The sequence below is a fragment of the Carassius carassius genome, chromosome 11 (assembly GCF_963082965.1).
Source record: "Carassius carassius chromosome 11, fCarCar2.1, whole genome shotgun sequence".
NCBI lineage: Eukaryota > Metazoa > Chordata > Actinopteri > Cypriniformes > Cyprinidae > Carassius > Carassius carassius.
In genome coordinates, this window is record NC_081765.1 from 9,303,720 (window position 1) to 9,321,979 (window position 18,260).

General features: G+C 37.5%; 2 protein-coding genes across 2 annotated transcripts in view; both read right to left on the reverse strand.

Moving 5' to 3' along the window:
• The window catches only part of LOC132152732 (serine/threonine-protein kinase SIK2-like), a 364,451-nt gene that overhangs the window by 194,768 nt on the left and 151,423 nt on the right, over positions 1 to 18,260 (reverse strand). The window lies entirely within an intron of this gene.
• Positions 3,054 to 6,154, reverse strand: LOC132152571 (uncharacterized). Its single transcript, XM_059561324.1, has 6 exons — positions 6,008 to 6,154; positions 5,162 to 5,568; positions 5,054 to 5,099; positions 4,766 to 4,897; positions 4,647 to 4,684; positions 3,054 to 4,011 (listed from the first exon to the last, which is right to left on the reverse strand). Exons 1-6 carry the CDS (start codon positions 6,066 to 6,068, stop codon positions 3,700 to 3,702), a joined length of 996 nt encoding a protein of 331 aa, XP_059417307.1. The 5' UTR covers positions 6,069 to 6,154; the 3' UTR covers positions 3,054 to 3,699.

Below are 18,260 nucleotides of genomic sequence, written 5' to 3' on the forward strand. Positions count from 1 at the left end.
AACTGTTAATGTAATATGCACGTTTGGGCAAAGTTCAAAATGTAGAAATTGGCTCCTTTACAATTAATGAGTTGGAAATTGAATCAAAACGACAGAAGGAATTTACTAAATGGCAATAAAAAAATAAAATAAACTAAAATGCCAGCAAGTATTATAGAAAATTATGTTCTGTTTAAGGTTTCCATCCTTTAGGCCACTTCATATTGTTTAACTCCAACTTTGGGTTAAATTAATTTATTCTGCCTGAAACGTAGATATGAGTATGGCTCACTTGGTTAAAACCAAGGGGTCGATGGTTTTAAGGGATCTTCCACTGTGGTCAATATTAATGAGTTACTGATTATTATATCGACATTTCTTATAGAGTGTGTGTGTGTGTGTGTGTGTGTGTGTGTTATTAATTCCTACTATTTGCACCATGAAATATATTTATTCTGTACATTTATTTTGTTATTAATTGGTTTGTGAATGAGATTGACTTCTGGGATCTTTTAGCTGAAGCTGTTAGAAGATGAGGCAGAAGTGATATCTCAAGTTTAATCAGAGTTAAAATAACTGTGTGTGTTCTGGAAGAGATATTTATGTACTTTATGTATTTTTTTTTAATTCAATTATTTATAAATTTATTTATTTTTAACATTAATTTTAATTTGATTTTAATGTACTCGTTTACTGAAAAGGCATTCAGTTTGGTTGGGAATGGCATACCGACTGGTAGTGTAAGAATTAAAAACGTACCTGAACCTGTGATCTGAGTTTTTTCTTCTTGAACCTGACAATGATCATTAAATGGACAAGTCAGGATCATGCCAAAATGTAAATATCTCAATGAAAAATGACACAATGACTTACTATTAAATTCATTAATAGACAGGATGGAGATGAGTATTACTATGACAACTAGAGTAAAGAGAACAGATTCCCAAACTGATACACCAAAACAGATAAAGAGATATGGCTGGCAGCCACCATGGACCTGAATCAGAGCTGCTGTCAGTGTTTTCTCTTTCTGCTGTCACTAAGACAAAAAAAATAAATATAAAGAACATTATCCACATTATTTTTTAAAAAGGAGCTTCTACCAATTCACATAATATCTTTGTAATAAAATATATATATATTTAAATTTGACATCTGATCTGCTTCAGAGACTGGAATCCATTCTTTCAAGTCTTCTTTGGTCCATGTCACATTAAATGTCTGTTCATCACAATACATCAGATTGCAGGAGATCTTCAAAGGCTTGTTTATGAACGCTTTATGGACAGTCCCTCTCTGAACTTTAAAGAGAGGACATTTGGGGGGACCTAAAATATATAACAGTGCAGCAAATGTATTAAGACAATGACAACAGTTAACAGTAATAACGATTGTTAAAATAATAAATAAGTTTAAATTAGGCAATGCTATAGAACTGAACAGTTTCAGTTGAGTATAAACTTTTACTAAAATCAAATTCAATAGAATGTTCATGAGTGCCTTAGTCGGTGAATATCACAGCATCAATAGTCGATTTTATTTTGGACATCATACATGCCCAAACTCACCTTGTGCATCAGAGATCACATGCAGGATGAAAACTAGGAACAAAGTCATCTTCCTCAAGTATAGCCAACCCATCTTAAAAACAAGCCAGGGATGCAAAAGACTGAAATAAAATTCATAAATTCTAATCCTTACATCCAAATCACACAATTGAACATAGTGCTCTGCAGACTTTCTAGTTGTGGTTTCTATTTCCTTTACCTACGCAGTGTGCACTCAGTGTGCTCTGTGTGCTTTTGCACATATATTGAGCTACGCAAGATTGTGGACAGGAGAACAATTCTTGCTCCATGGTTTCTTTATTCTCTTTCATCTTGCATACTTAATGCAGTTATAACATTAGAAGAATACACAAAGCAACCAAAGAATGCATAATTATTGTATAAGTGATTTCTCATGAGTTTATATGATATGACTCGTACAAAAATGTACATTTTGCACCATGAAGATCAACCCAAAAATCTAAGCCCCATGCACTTGCCATGTGTGGTCCCAGCCATCTCACATATGCAACAGGTCAGGTTGTTGTTTTTTTTATTTTTTATTATTATTATTATTTGCAGGAATATCTATATTTTTTAAATGTATTAATAACTCTGCTAATTTAACTATAACCAGACATTTCTGTCGAGACATTTCTTTCACCATAAATGCTTGACAGTGTGACCCAGGTATAGACCTTTTCCCCACTGCTTTCAAATGGTCTCAAACTGTTGCATAAACAGCCACTATATTAAAACTATTAACCAAATAGCAGTTAGCCAAGTGGTAATTAGTCTTACTTTCAAAAGTAAATAAGACCTTTTTTTTTTTTTCTTTGCAAAACATTTTATGCAAATGACTTTAACAAGTTAGAATCAATCTCAAAGCAGAAAAAAGACTTACTTTTAAAATTAGGAGCTGTTTGACATCAAACACAGCAAATAATAATAATGACGAAACAACAAAACTTTAAACAAATGTCAGCAAACATCGAAACAACAGTAACAATTGATTCATGCTGCAATGCATGCTGGTAATTCCCCCTTAATATTTCAGTAATATTTTTTCATTTAAAATTCTTTGTTGATCTAGCTATGTTTGACTAGCTTGGACAACATTTGGCTGAATTCTGTTGACCTAAAATGATTTTTGTGTTTCAAGTAATTTACATTTCCAAGTATTTGTGATTTAAAAGGTCCTATAAACTGAAAATCACCAAAATACAACAAAAGCAATCACTGTGTAATGAACAAACTGCTGTTACCATTGTAACTATTCACTTTTTCATTGTATAAGTACTCTTTGTTGTCCCTTCAATTTATGAAGGATCAACATTGATAAACAAAGCAACAAATAATATATAACATCACAACATACACAAACCCAGGCATTGAAATACAGCATTTCCTCATGTATTTAATAAGTAAAGAATTTAAATGCACCCGAATCTTTGTGCTTCAAATAAGTATTTATGATCAAAACTGCATTTTAAACAAAACATCTAGAAGCATATAGTATATTTTATTTTGAGGGAGTTATAACTGTCCACTGTAGTGAACGTCATGCATGAAAGGGTTAAATGTAAAGAGCCTATGATATTTGACCCTAGGTTAACTCCCTGCAGATGTGATGATTTTTATATCCTTAAAACCAACAAAAAGTTAAAACAGACTAAAATAAAAGTTCTTTTAAAAAATCACCAGTATAAATTTGTCCACATCAAAACACTTATAAAGTAAATATAATCACTTATGTACAAACAAGATTCACATTTTAATTAATTAATTAATAATTAATTTAGCCGGAACATCAATAGCAAAAAAAATCTTCATTCTAGGAAAACATCCATTTTTAAGTTTTGGTGCATCACACTTAGACTAGTCCTCAGTGTATGGATGCGTTGCATCAGACACGTGACAACTGGTTTTGAGTTTCACTTATAGAAACCTCACCGAGCTCATAGCAACGATTTTCCATGATGTAATGAGGAAAGTAAACCATGTGATAAACTGCACTGTGCAGTGTGATGCATACATCTCCTGCTTCCTGGTAGACAGAATAGATTAACACTTACAATATGCTACTGTACGGTTTCACAAAACTGCCTCACTCTTTATGTCAGGAAACTTGAAAATGTTGTTAACTTTGCCTGGTTATGCATAATCCACAAACTCAGGAGACCCGAATTGATGCATACTCTGAAAACTCCTCCTGTGTCTGACGGGGTGTAGCAGATGATGGTGCGAGGTGATGCAGAGATGCATATACAACCTGGCTTGATCTGCTTTCTCTCCTGTTAGACAAAGGATCATCACTACAATCTGACACACATAATGCAGACCGTCCAGGTGGTAACGTTAAACTGCATGTGTTGCTGTCACGAGAGTGCTGCTGTGATTCTTCTGAGTACTGGACACAGACTAATTCATCACGCTTCAGAACACTGCGGCTGGGAGACGACGGCAAGACAGATGTTGCTGTATACTGCAAACATAATAGGGGCATAATTGTTGTTGTGCATTTGGATATGCAAACTTTAGAATTTAATATTTTAGTTTTTTTATGAGTTGGAGTTTGAGTGAGGCAGAATGTGCTAAACTGCAATTTACAGAAATTAAACACATCAGACAGAATATTACAGAAAACTTCTTAGCTGTTTTGTTTAAGGTTGCCTAGATGCTCTTGCTTAACTCTTATTTTGAAGACTTAGTGGTAATCTAGAGCATTTTGGAAAATTATGTGTTCTTATGTGAAATAATAGCTAAGTTAATTAATAGTTAATTAGTAAATAAAAAAAAACATTTAGAATAATTAATTAAAAAAAAATCTACACATGGCATTTGAAACATTATTTGTTAATGTCAGTTGTATATTAATTTTAATGTGTGAAAACATGTTATTTATAGAAACATTACTGGTAATTGAAATTCTAAATTTGTCAAATCAAAATCAGGGTGCAATTCTGCATCTTGCATCTTCTCAAATCAAGTTCAAAAACTGAATTAGAATTAAAAAGGCATTCAGTTCAGTTCTGAGTGCCACATTATTGGGTATATAACAATTAACAATGTACAGTACATGTATTTTCACAAAATGAATCAGTCATTTATAAAACCTACCTGAACCTGCGATCTCTGTAAATTCTTTCTTCTTGAACCTGACAATGATCATTAAAGAGACAAACTCAGGATCATGCCAAAATAATGCAAATGTCTCAAAATAATGGAAAATGACTTACTTTTAAATCCATTAATAAACAGGATGGAGATGAGCGTTACCATGACAACCAGAATCACTATACCCAAAGAGATAAAGAGATACGGCAGCCACCACAGTCCTGAATCCCTGCTGTCACTGATTTCTCTTTCTGCTGTCATTAAGAAAATATAATCTAATGTCAATTTCATAAAGGAGATGCAATGTTAAGTAAGAACAGCTCCTAAATATATATACAGTTATATTATTATTTTATTGGTTCATATGAAATCTTTGAGAACATTCACATCAGTCTTTGTATAGATTGAACCTGCTCTTACTTTCAGTGTAAGGCATTTCATCTTCCAGCATATCATCTGTAAAAGTTCAAAAACTGCTTTAGAGCTGTTTAAATTCATTTGAAGTTTCATATAATTACCACAGAGGGTTCTAAAGGCTTCCACCTTACATAACAAATGTGATTAACATAAAATGTTGAAAGACAATAGTTACCTGAGACAGAAACATTAATGTAATGGCTAACTGTAGAGAAGTTTGAGGACTTCAGTTCGCATCTGTACAGACCGCCGTGATGCTTCGATATGTTTGTGAAAGTTAAATATGAAGACAGCATCTTTGGATCGGATGATGAATAGTACTGTGATATTGACATCTGATCTGCTTCAGAGACTGGAATCCATTCTTTCAATTCTTCTTTGGTCCACGTCATATTGAATGTCTGTTCATCACAATGCATCAGATTGCAGGATATCTTCAAAGGCTTGTTTATGAACGCTTTATGGACAGTCCCTCTCTGAACTTTAAAGAGAGGACATTTAGGGGGACCTAAAATATATAACATTGCAGCAAATGTATGAACACAGTGAACAGTAAACAGTAAGAACATCATTAAAATTAGAAAATGCTATGGAACCGAACATTTCTTTCCAATGGAGATGCAAATTGTTTTTAGTATGTAAAGGCTGTAACAGAACATACACTTTAAATCTCCAACTGTTTAGAACCTTCTTTTAAACATTTTTTACACTGAGATGAAAGGTACAGGAAAATAAATCTTTTTGCAATGATGTCTGGAAATAAAATGCGACTGGAAATCTAAACTAAACTATGATATATTTGTTTGTTATGCCAACTTAAATTTTGTTTAACATTTTGTTTAACTTTTACTAAAAGAAAATTCAATAGGATGTTGATTATACCAGAACTAGTCAGAGAAAATCATAGCATCAGTAGGTGATTTTGTCTTGGACTTGGTTAAACTCACCTTGTGCGTCAGTGCTCACATGCAGGAGGAAAATTACCAACATTTCAAGAAACAAAACCATCTTTCAATCTATCTTAAATACAAGCCAGGTGTGTTACAGATGGTCTCAAAATATACATAAATCCAGTCTAATCCTTGCAGTCATCATCCAAATCGTCAATCCGTCATTGAGCTTCAGTTATTTTCATTCTTATACGTGTGGTTTCCATTTCCTTTACCTACGCAGCATGCACTCATCCTGCTCTCTCTGCTTTTGCACATGTATTCAGCATTATGGGTTTTTGGACAGGAGTTTTTGTTCTGTGGGTTTGTTTTTGCATACTTTTGCATTTTATTATTATTATTATTTTGCATGCTTCCTAGAATACAAATATCCTTTGTTGTTTATTCAGTGCAATAAACTCACACATCTACATTGTCAAAATAATAACACGAATTGAATAAAAATTATAAATAAGACCCAAGGCCTTAATTCCTACCAGGTAAAGATGAAAACTGTTATTAGATTCTGTCTGAATTTACGGGAGCATCACTCTCATGTAACTGGAAGAGTGCATTAAGTTGCATTAAAGTGCACAGACTTTAGTGCACAGACTTTTAAAGCACCTCCGGTGTCATGTAACTCACTCCCTCTGGCTACAGAGGCTCACAAGAGGTCTGCCTTGTTTTCCACCATGTTCAGTTAGATCCACGCTTTGCTTACCATATTATCTTTCCACTGCAATGTTACAGTCTCAGATGTGAAACTTACGTCTTTTGCATTTTGTTCTATGTAACACATCTGAAAATTCCCTAAATGTAAATGGATGCTAATTACATGTTCCATAACTGGGTATAAGGGTTCTGGTTTCTTTTGTTAACTGCAGTGCATATGTATATATTGACTTGTTTATTGAATTATTTATTACCATTAAGTATGGTACTCAATTCAAAGCTATACCGTAAAAAAAAAAAAAAAAAAAAAAAAAGACAAGCTTGTTTCAGTAACTCAAAACAGAAAAATATAAATGCACATTTTTATTAATAACATTACTATACACAAAATAGTAATGTTATGTCAAATATGGGAATATGTGTAATTGTCAAGTGAAAGAAACAAAGCCACGGTTAGAAAATGTTTCTTGTAAATGCCTGTAGATACTAGTAGCACAGTCAACATGCCACGTCAAAAAGGTGACGACAGAATAAAAATAACAATTCTAACTAGCACACGTTTTAACTATAGTGACATTCAAGCATTCAAGGTATAAAGGTCATCAGTATGTGTGTTTCCTGTTAATCATATTTGTTGTTGATTAACAAATCAATGACTGACCTTTATGAAGTGTTGGTTTCCAGTTATATGCTTCAGGTCGACTTTGGTCAGACATTCATGTGCTCAGAACGAAGACCACACTCTAGTGCTTCTGTTGGTAAATTTAACAATAAAGTTCTCCTAATATCAACCTGCTTTTTTTAGTCAGTGATCGGTACCTGCCTGCCCAGGAACCTGGACCACATATCCATCTATCCACCTCCACCTTTGTCTACTTATGGCATGAAGTTTTTTCTTCAGTGCAAGAAATAGCAAACAATTGTGTATGCAGTTGAAAATTAACACTTTCCAGGAATGGCACAAATGTGCATGACGCTTCAAGTCTCAGTTTTCAATTCAGTATGCTCAGATAATGTACCTTCAAACTTCATTGATTATATTTCCATTATTTTGTGCAGTACATTGTAAATAAACCACAAACAAACACAGAACCCCATTCTTTATGGCCTCACACTGTTTCTTACCTATTGTACCTCAAAGTCACATTCACCTTGTTAGGCCCATTAGGGACTTTGCTTCTCTCAGGTGTGAAACACATCAATATTTATTGCTGGTGCATTGCTATTTTAAGGAGCTGAAAATAGACTGCGCCATAGACCAACTCAAACCTGGTCTAAAGTCTGGCGCAATATTTTTTCTTTGTTATTTAAAGAGCGTACACGCTGCTTATTAAACACAAGGACGCACAGCAGCACACAAAACATTTTTTTTGTAGGCTAATTAAGTATAAAAATGCCTACATGTCATAATGGATAGTCATCGCATGTATCAGAATTAAGCTATCTATTTGCTCACACACGAGCCACTCAATTTCATCTCGGAGACGCGTTTCTGTCTTTGCGCTTGACAAATTCCGCCGTGTAAATAGCACATCCGTCATGGCACGAGGGCAACTAAAAGGGAATGGAAGATGAGACTCTGGTTTTTTGCACGTTTAGACCATGCGCCCGGGTGCGCCAAATGTTTTTCCGTCGTTGAAATAGCAAAAGTAGATTTGCACACGCCCTGAGTGCACCTGCGCCGTGCGCTTTACACTTTGCGTTTAGATCATTAAAATAGGGCCCAATATGTTTAATATGTAGTTTCTGACCTTATTTTTTCAACCTCAAATAAACGTAATTTTCTCAACAATACAAATATGTCGGCCTACATATTTTACATATATTGTAACACAGTTTATGCTATATAGAATGCAACGTGACTTTAGACATTATTATAAGCTGCTTTATGTAAAAAAAACATGCACACACAAATGTCAAAGCATGCTTTTCCAAGGCCCAACCCTCTTCAGACCCCAGTTGACCACTGGTTGTCCTTCCTTTTTTCATACAATGAAATAGCTACAAAGAGTTTTACCTACAAATGTAGAAAAGGATGTAACATCACAGTGCAGTGCAATTGTGTTTCCTGCAACAAAACTTCTCTCGGCTTCAAAGGAATCTGACTTTGAAAAAGCTTCTTATAGCACATTGTTCCTAATCTCTAAAGTAGATTTGCCCACAAATGTCTGGTTGAAATAGACATCCTTACAAAATATGTACATTCAAAAGTATTAGCAGTGGCGTAAGGAATATGAGATGGGCCTCTTAAGTTAAATATTCACATTCTTCATTCTGTCGTTTGCAGGGAAGAGAAGCTATTTTATCGCTTTGCACGATAATTTTATATATATATTTTTTTACCTAAGCTTTATAGGATTTCATTAACAATGTTGATTTGATTAAAACAGTTTTGCATGCTGAACCCTCGCTACAGCTTCAGCCATTAGGTTTTCCAACCTTTGGAAAATCATAAAAAAAAATGCTTAACATTTTTTATGCATTGTCAAAGTTACAAAGTTCATGTTTTCCTGCACATAGTCATACCTGCAAAGTTAATGTTAATTAGTAAACCATGCAAAATCTAAACGTTCAAAAACACACAGCAATGCGATTCTTTTATAGAGTGACAATGGGTTTAATCAGTGACTTTATTAATAGATTTACTCTTGCATCTTCATGTCTTCTCCACAACCTGCTTCCTTTGGTGTTTTTACACATAGAAAAGGCAAAAAAAAACATACAAATGGAAATAATAACAAATGGAAATAAAGAAAACAAAGATACAGACCAACTTACCTACCTCCCTTAACCATAAACAAAGTGAGAAAAAGATACATATAAATAAAATGGCGTCCAACCCCCTACATCCCTTAGTATGACAAAATATAATTTACAGAAAAATATTTACAAAGTTATTTACAAAGTTTCCAGGCAAACACAAAGCAGAATCAGAATCCAAATCGTAGTCAAAAACAGGCAATAGATTCACTACACAGAATATATCTCTCTGATATAACACTCACTACCAAACGACGACAAAGATACAAACAATAGCATACACAAATTCAGAACGCTAGCGAAACCAGGGGCCCGTTCTTCGTACGTCGCTAACTCAGTTAGCTGGATTTGATTGTTGACGATTTGGCATGATCTTGGATCGTTTGGTTCTTCGAAGCTCATCCCGGGGCTGCTGTCATAGCAACAGGTCCGTAAGCTTAAACCTGCTCGGGAGCAGGCTTATTTCATGTAAACAGGATTAGATCGCTTCTTATCAATCAGAACTGATACTCAAAATATGTCTGCTACCACCGCTACTTTATTACAAGTGTATCGTACTGATCCAGGGACAATAATTTAAAATAATAATCATTAAAAATTTTTTTTAAAAATAATATAAAAATGCTGTGTAGTCCATAACAGCCTACTATAGACAGCCAGCTTTACTCACTGAAATATTTATTTGTCATAAAAGTATTACTTCATAATTGTATTAGAGTCTTACACACATGCTATACAGATAATAGAGTCGTGCATTATTTTGAGTGATGACTTTTATTATAAGAGTGGCTTGATGGCGCGCAGGAGATGCAGATAACATGATATTGACCCTTAAGAAACTGTCATTAATGCTGTCACGTAACAAATCTGTCCAAAGATAAAATGAATAGATAATTCTACACTGAAATAAAAATGTAAAGACTGCACAACTATTATAAATTGCGAATCTAAATTCTAAAAAAAATAAAAACATGTATCTGTTATCTGTTTCATGTATCTATTATAACATTTATGTAGTTTTGTTTGCTTGGCTGTTTCCTTATAAAAGTCCAGAAATTTGTCAAGTTTTTCGTCAGGTGTCATTTTAAATTATATGACCTCATTACATTGCCGTCTTGCCACCAGCCAATCGCTGCACTGCTGATCATGGTTTTCGAGTAACGATACATATCCCCTTTTAAGCCAACACATGAACGCGCAATTATCTCAGATAACTCAATCCAGCGATACTAATCATACACAACAGGTGTGTTCGAAGAACCCAATTAGCCGGATCATGATTAGCACGATGATATCATCTTGGATGTGTCATTTGATCTCGGATGTAATAAGCGACGTACGAAGAACGGGCCCCAGGTGGTTGTTCCATAAAAGACGCTTAGAAAAGCGGGGATTAAACTCCAAAACCGGACTTGAATGAGTCTAACAAATAAGTTTGGGCTAAAGTGGTTCCATAAAAGTTAATTGAAGTTCTCGCAATCTCACTAATTTGATCCAGGTTTATCTAGTCTAGATAATTGCACGTGCACGCACGCTATTTTTAAGAAGCCCTGATAGTGGAGCATGGATTCATCAATTTACCATGGCAACTAAGGGGAAAGATATAGCAGCGATGTTCACTGCAACGGAGCAGCGTTTGCTTCTCGAGACTTATGAAGAATTTAAACATATGATTACCAAAAAAGGGAATTATCGCAGCTATTTATAAAACAAGAGAGAAAGGCTGGCAGGAAATTGCTGATCGTCTCAATGCGTAAGTAGTAACTATTGTGAGATTTATTTTGATTATTTATATTATGTGTAAATTGTTATACCAGTAGTATAATCTGATTGGTTTATGTATGAGACGTGGATGTCCATTTTGCTTGGTGTTTCAACCGTGGACAGATTTGTTCGTGCATTGTTCGTGCATTTGTCTGATCACTGGATTACAGCGCCAGTTTGACCGGGAACATTAAAGAAACAGGACGACGCGAACTTTATAGGGTAATCATTGTTTAATTTAATGGACTTTTTGGGACATTTTATTATCGTGGTATACTGAGACTTCTGAACTGTGAACTATAATGAGTGAAGCAGACTCAGCACGCGATTTGCCTGGCGCTAGCAGTTCACATGCAGTGCAGCGCTTTAATGGACATTTTCCGCCTATCTTTTTGGGCGACGGGAAAGAAGATTTTCTCCACTGGTGCAGGCGCTTTGAAGTGACTGTGGAGGCTAGCGCTGATTTTGATGACGCCAGGTTAGCAAAGTTTTTGCCAACTTGTCTTGGTGGTACTGCTTTTAACTACTGGGACAGTTTGCCTAGTGACATTAAGAAAGACTATAAACAAGTGAAAGAAAAAATGAAAGCTGTTTTTCGAAAACGAGTTTATCTCTCCACATTTCAAAGTTATGTGAATGCACGCACATGCCTGCCTGGCTAGGCTCTCCAAGTTTTCGCAGCAGAAATTAGCCATTTGGTGGATGAAGCTTTTCCCACATATGAGGCTAATGCAAAGAATGGAGAAAAATTCAGACGGTTTGTTGCTGGAATTGAACCTTATCTGCAGCTTCGCATTCATGAACAAGGTGTAGATACACTGGATGCTGCTCTTGCGTTGGCTTTACAGATTGAACAGGCACACCAAGCCAGCAAGGTACTGCTGCCGTCTCACCCGCAACAGTGGACTTCTTCGGCAGCAGGAGTTTTTCCTGGATCTACCCTCAACGTTCTTCTACAGACTGTACCTACCTCTCCCTGCTCCACAATGTCTACAGCACTTCCTGCAGTTCACTCAGCTACATCAGGGGACTTCATGAGACTTCAACGGACCTTGGAAAGTTTGACAGAGAGAGCCGACACACCTCTTCACCAGATCGACAGCATCGCAGTCTTACCCCAGACGATTCACGTGGGCGCACATCTGAACGTTGCAGGTATGACGGACATTCATATACTGACTGACTCTTTTTATGAGCGAAGTAGATCATCATATAGAGATACTAGTGGTGACAGGGACTATTACAAAGCACGCAGATATGAGGGCTATCGTGATCAAAGTCCTAGGATGTCACCTGAATGTGGGCAGCACCTTACAGCTCGGGATTCTCTGGATCGTGCTTCTGGTTCAGACAATGGTCGAAGCGACAGGTCATCAGATGGATACTTAAAGCGGTGGAGTCATCTGTCTCCAAGTCCTGCTAATGTACGTTTCCAGTCTCCTTCACGTGTTCATCAGCGCCAGGGAAACTATCAGTAGTTGACAAGGAGGGCCAATTGCCAACTGCTACTGACACCAGGCCCATTGGTCATGTTGTTGAACATCATGTGACTTGACTCTGGTCAGGCCGTGACACAAAATGTGGCACTTGTTATTGAAGACACAGTAGTCCATGCATTTATTGATACTGGTGCTGATGTTTTGGCTTATCAGTGAAGATTTCAGAATGTCTACTCCTACCTTGCGACAAAGACCCTTGGTGAAACAGTTTATACCTCTAACATCCATTTCTGGTGACACTTTAGATTCAGTGGGTACATTGTCAGCGAATGTCACTTTGGGAAAGCGTACGGTGTCACATTCATTTCAAGTGATCAGAAATTGCTCAAAAGCACTTGTACTTGGTTGGGACTTTTTGTCTATGCACAAAATTGTGATTTACATGCAGAACATGTCTTTTCAGCTAGGTGAGGACTCCATATCCTTTATGGGTGTAGATAAGCATTCCCTTAAACTTGTAGATGTGACTGTGTGTACCACTACGATGGTTCCTGCTCTGTCAGAGGCTGTAATCACTGCAAAACTTGCATCACCCACAGGTTTGCAGCCAAATGGCTACACAGGTGTGTTAGAGCCTTACTATCGCGAAGATTCCAAGATCGGGTTTGCATGGACTGTGACAAAAGCAGATAAGGGTTCAGTTTATGTGAAGGTGGTCAATCCCTCTGCAGATGACATTTCTCTGTACTGTGGTACTCAAATTGGTACTTTCCATTTCATTTATGAGAGTGATCAGGATGGTTTTGTGATCATTGAGAAAAATGTGAACAAGGTAAATGCCCAAAATGTTTTTGTGTCAAGTGAAGTGTCAATGCCCAAGACACATGTACTGCCAGATCTCTCTAATACTGAGCTATCTGTGACACAGCATAAGAATCTGACAGATTTGCTAACCTCTTTTTCCGATGTTTTCAGTCAGCATGATCAGGAATACGGTAGAACCAGCTTGGTTACCCACAAAATCAGGACCATAGATGATACTCCAATTTCCCAGCGAGCCTTCAGGACTTCTCCTGCTCTCAAGGCAGAAATTCAACATCAGGTAGAAAAACTTAAAGCACAAGATATACTAGAGGAGAGTGATAGTCCTTGGTCAAGTCCTGTAGTAATGGTGAGAAAGAAAGACAATACCTACAGATTTTGCGTTGACTATCGCAAATTGAATTCTGTAACCATCACTGATGCACACCCGCTGCCTCGAATAGACGATAGTCTTGATGCTTTGTCAGGGTCTCAGGATTTTTTCTACCATGGACATGTCTTCGGGTTATTGGCAGGTAGAATTAGATCCAAATGACAGGAAAAAGACGGCCTTGACCACAGGGGATGGCTTGTATTATTTCAAAGTGATGCCTATGGGCCTGAAAAATAGTCCGCCCACGTTTCAAAGGCTAATGGAATTAGTCCTTAGAGGGCTGCATTGGACAAAGTGTGTCATTTATTTGGATGACATCATTTGTATGGGTAAAGATTTTGAGGATCACATGAAAAACCTCACAGACATTTTGACCAGGTTCATGGAAGCAGGTCTCAAGCTTAACCCTGCGAAGTGTCATTTTTGCGAGGCATCTGTAACATACATGGTCATGTTGTCTCAGAGGATGGGCTGTCTCTTGATCCAGCTCATAGTGAGAAAGTAAGAGATTGGCCAACTCCAAAATCAGCTACTGAGGTGCGAGCATTTTTGGGCTTGTGTAGCTATTATAGGCATTTCGTGCGAGACTATGCCTTTAAGGCTCAATCTTTACACAGACTAACCCACAAAGATGTGCGTTTTGAGTGGACCGATGAGTGTTCAGTAGCCTTTCAGCAACTAAAAGATGCTCTTACATCTCCGCTTGTCATGGCATTCCCTCATTTTGATCAGCCGTTTACATTGAGTACAGATGCGTCTAATATAGCTATTGGTGCTGTCCTGTCTCAAACTCAAGATGGCAAAGAGCGATTTGTTGCATACGCTAGTCACGTACTTACCTCGACTGAACGAAAATGGTCCACTTACGTCAAATAACTGTGGGCAATTGTTTGGTCATTCAGACATTTCCGTCACTACTTGAGTAACAGCCCTTTTACAATTGTCACCGATCGCAAACCTCTTGTTGGCCTGAGAAAATTGAAATTTGATATTGATCCCACGGGACGTAGAGGTCGGTGGGCTATGGAGCTTGATCCGTATGAATGGGTGATCATCCACAAAGATGGCAAGAGCCACACTAATGCGGATGCCATGTCTCGTATTCCTGTAGATTCATCCACGACTCCATGACTTGCCTCTCACTTCTCAGACTGATGATTTTGTTGGTGTAAATGGTACAGAAATTCAGCCTAAGGTGGAGTCACAAATTTGTCTGACCGAATGAGAAATCGATGACGGTTTGTCTGAGTCTACTGTGCAGATGCTGTGTACCTCTTTGAGGAGGAAAAATACATTACATACTATCAGAAAACAGATGCTTTGCTCTCACAGGTCTCTAGTTGGGTTGAAAATCATAAGAGGCCTAATCTTAGACAAGTAAAGGGGAAATTGAGACAACTTTGGTGGCAGGTTCCCCGTATGGTATTGAGGGGTGGAGTCTTGTGTCGTACAGCCTGTAGTGCTCCAGGTAAACCTCAAACTTATCAGGTGGTCATTCCTGATGTTCTTATTCAGGACACATTACACTATTTGCATGGTGATCCCTGTTCTGGACACTACAGTGCTCAACGTACACTGAAGAGAGCTCAGAGTTTGTGTTTTTGGCCAGGAATGAGAAGTGCCATTGAACAGCATGTGAGTCGTGTGAAGCTTGTGAATCTCGGAAAAAGCCTGCTCCTCAGCGAAGGGCACTTCTTCAGTCTATTAGTACTGTACGACCTTTTCAGTTTATGTGTACTGATATCACAGAACTGCCTGTCACTTCTTGTGGTAATAGGTATGTGTTGGTGGTGCAAGATCACTTTACGAAATACGTCAACGCATATCCTATGGTGGACCAAACAGCCGGTACAGTGGCACGGTTGTTGTGTGACCAGTACATACCTGAACAACGTGTTCCAGAGGAATTGTTCTCTGATCAGGGAAGTCAGTATGAGTCAGAGATTTTGCAGGACATCTGTAAGAGATTAAACATTAGTAAAAAGAGAACTACACCTTACCACCCTCGTGGTAACGGAATGGTAGAACGGTTCAATAGAACATTGAAGGATCAGTTAGCGAAGGTTCTTTTTCAGAGTGGTGGTGAATGGGACCAGTACTTATCTGCAGTTGTACTGTCATTTAATGCTACACCTCATTCTAGTACCGGGTACTCACCGTTCTTCTTGGCCCATGGTCGTGAACCTCGTTTACCGGCACACATGTACCTTGGTTCTCCATCAGATGGAGCCGTGAACACTCCGCAGACTTATGTTTCAGCTCTAGTCAAACGTATGGAAACTGTGTTTTGAGAAGTGCTTAACACTAGTGCAGATCAGAGACTTAAGCGTGTGTACTACTTTAATAGGTATGAGAAATTCAGACCCTTTGAAGTGGATGATCTGGTGTGGATGAATGATCCAACCACACAGAGAAAGAAACTTGAGCCAAAATGGACAGGACCATATCGGGTGCTTACGGTGGACATGGCAGGTATTATTTACACAGTGCTGAATGTGAGAAATGTAAAGGCAGAACCTAAGGTAGTTCACTATGAAAGTTTGAAGCCCTACATGTCTAAGTGGAAAGAACCAGCACTTATTGCTACATGGGATGGTCAAGATAAGGACGAAAGGGTTCAGGAGTTGAGACCATCTTATACAGCTTTATCTGGGTCTCTCCCTTTGTTATCAGGAGGGCTGTGGGTTGGTGAAAAGGAGGCTCCTCTACTCTCTTTTGTTCTTCATGTACGTAGGCCTTCAGGTCGCATAGCGCAAGTTCCTCATGCTGTGCAGCAGCCACCTCAGTTGGTTGAACATACCTCCTCAGTAGGTGGGGAACCTTTGTCAAAATGTGTAGTCACTCGTTCAGGGTGTGTTATTAAAAGGCCTAGGAAGTTTTCTTGTTAAAATAAATGAATGAATAAAAATTGGGCATAAATTGTACTTTTGTTATTGGTTTGAAGTTTTGCTGTTTTACAATGTATGAACACTTGCATTTTCACATTATGAAATTTCTTTGTCTGCCCAAAGATCTGTGATGGAGAGGAGGTTTAAAAAAAAGAAAAAAAGAAAAAGAGGCTGAAATACAAGGTGATAAAATTTTTTTGTACAATGGTTGAACACTTTTTGACATTGTGTTATGGCATGTTATATCTCTTATGTTAACTTTGACATTTCAAAATGTGAGATTTATTTGTTTTTGGTATATTTGAAATGAGGACATTTCTTTTTGCTAAGGGGGGAAAAATGTGATTATTTATTTTGATTATTTATATTATGTGTAAATTGTTATACCAGTAGTATAATCTGATTGGTTTATGGACATGCGCACTGGTTGTCAAGAAAAACGGGGCATTCGCGGGGAGTGTGTCAAGGGAGAACAGTCTGTAATGCGAGCTGCAAGTTAAAATTCAATCCTGAGCTCTGTCAAATAAAAGACAGTAAAGTTCCAGTTTATGTGTATGCCTGCATTATTTCGACGGACCTATTATTAGATTAGATTAGATTCAACTTTACTGTCATTATGCAGAGTACAAGTACAGAGCTAATGAAATACAGTTAGCATCTAACCAGAAGTGCAAGAATATAGTGTTTTATATACATAAAAGTGCAGAGTAAGTGAAGCTATGATATACAGAATGTACAGTGGAGTTACTATATACAGTATTGAGCAGAGTATGTACAGAATATAAATAGGAATGCAAATGTAGGGATTGTATGTACATTATGAACAGAGCAATGTAGGATTATATATACATTATGAACAGCAGCATTGTGAGAACAGTGATAATAAATACAGTTGGATGAGTGTTTAAAAGTATTGTTAAACAATGTATTACAGTATATACAGAATAACAGTAGTGCAATTATGTTTTTATAGAAATAGTTTACTGTGCTTTGTACAGTAACAGCTTTAGACAGTTTACAGTAATGGCTAGAACAGTGTGCAGTCTGTGCAAAATATGATTAGTGCAAATACATGTGTGTAAAGTACTGTGACCAGTGCAGTAAAAGAGCTGGTGCAGGTTAGATTGGTGGGGTGGCGTTCAGAAGTGTCACAGCCTCGGGGAAGAAGCTCTTCCTGAGCCTACTAGTGCGAGAGCGTAGACTCCTGTAACGCCTGCCGGATGGAGGGAGGGTGAAAAGTCCATGGTTAGGGTGAGAGGCATCCTTAATGATGTTCCTTGCCCTGCCCAGACAGCGCTTCTGATAAATGTTCTTGATGGAAGTTAACTGGGTGCCGGTGATCCGTTGAGCAGTTTTCACCACCCGCTGTAGTGCTTTGCGGTCAGATGCGGAGCAATTTCTGTACCATACTGAGATGCAGTTCGTGAGTATGCTCTCAATGGTACAGCGGTAGACTTCAGCAAGGATCCTGGAACTCAGGTGAACTTTCTTAAAACTCCGTAAGAAGTAAAGGCGCTGCTGTGCCTTTTTGACCAGTGTGGAGGTGTTATGGG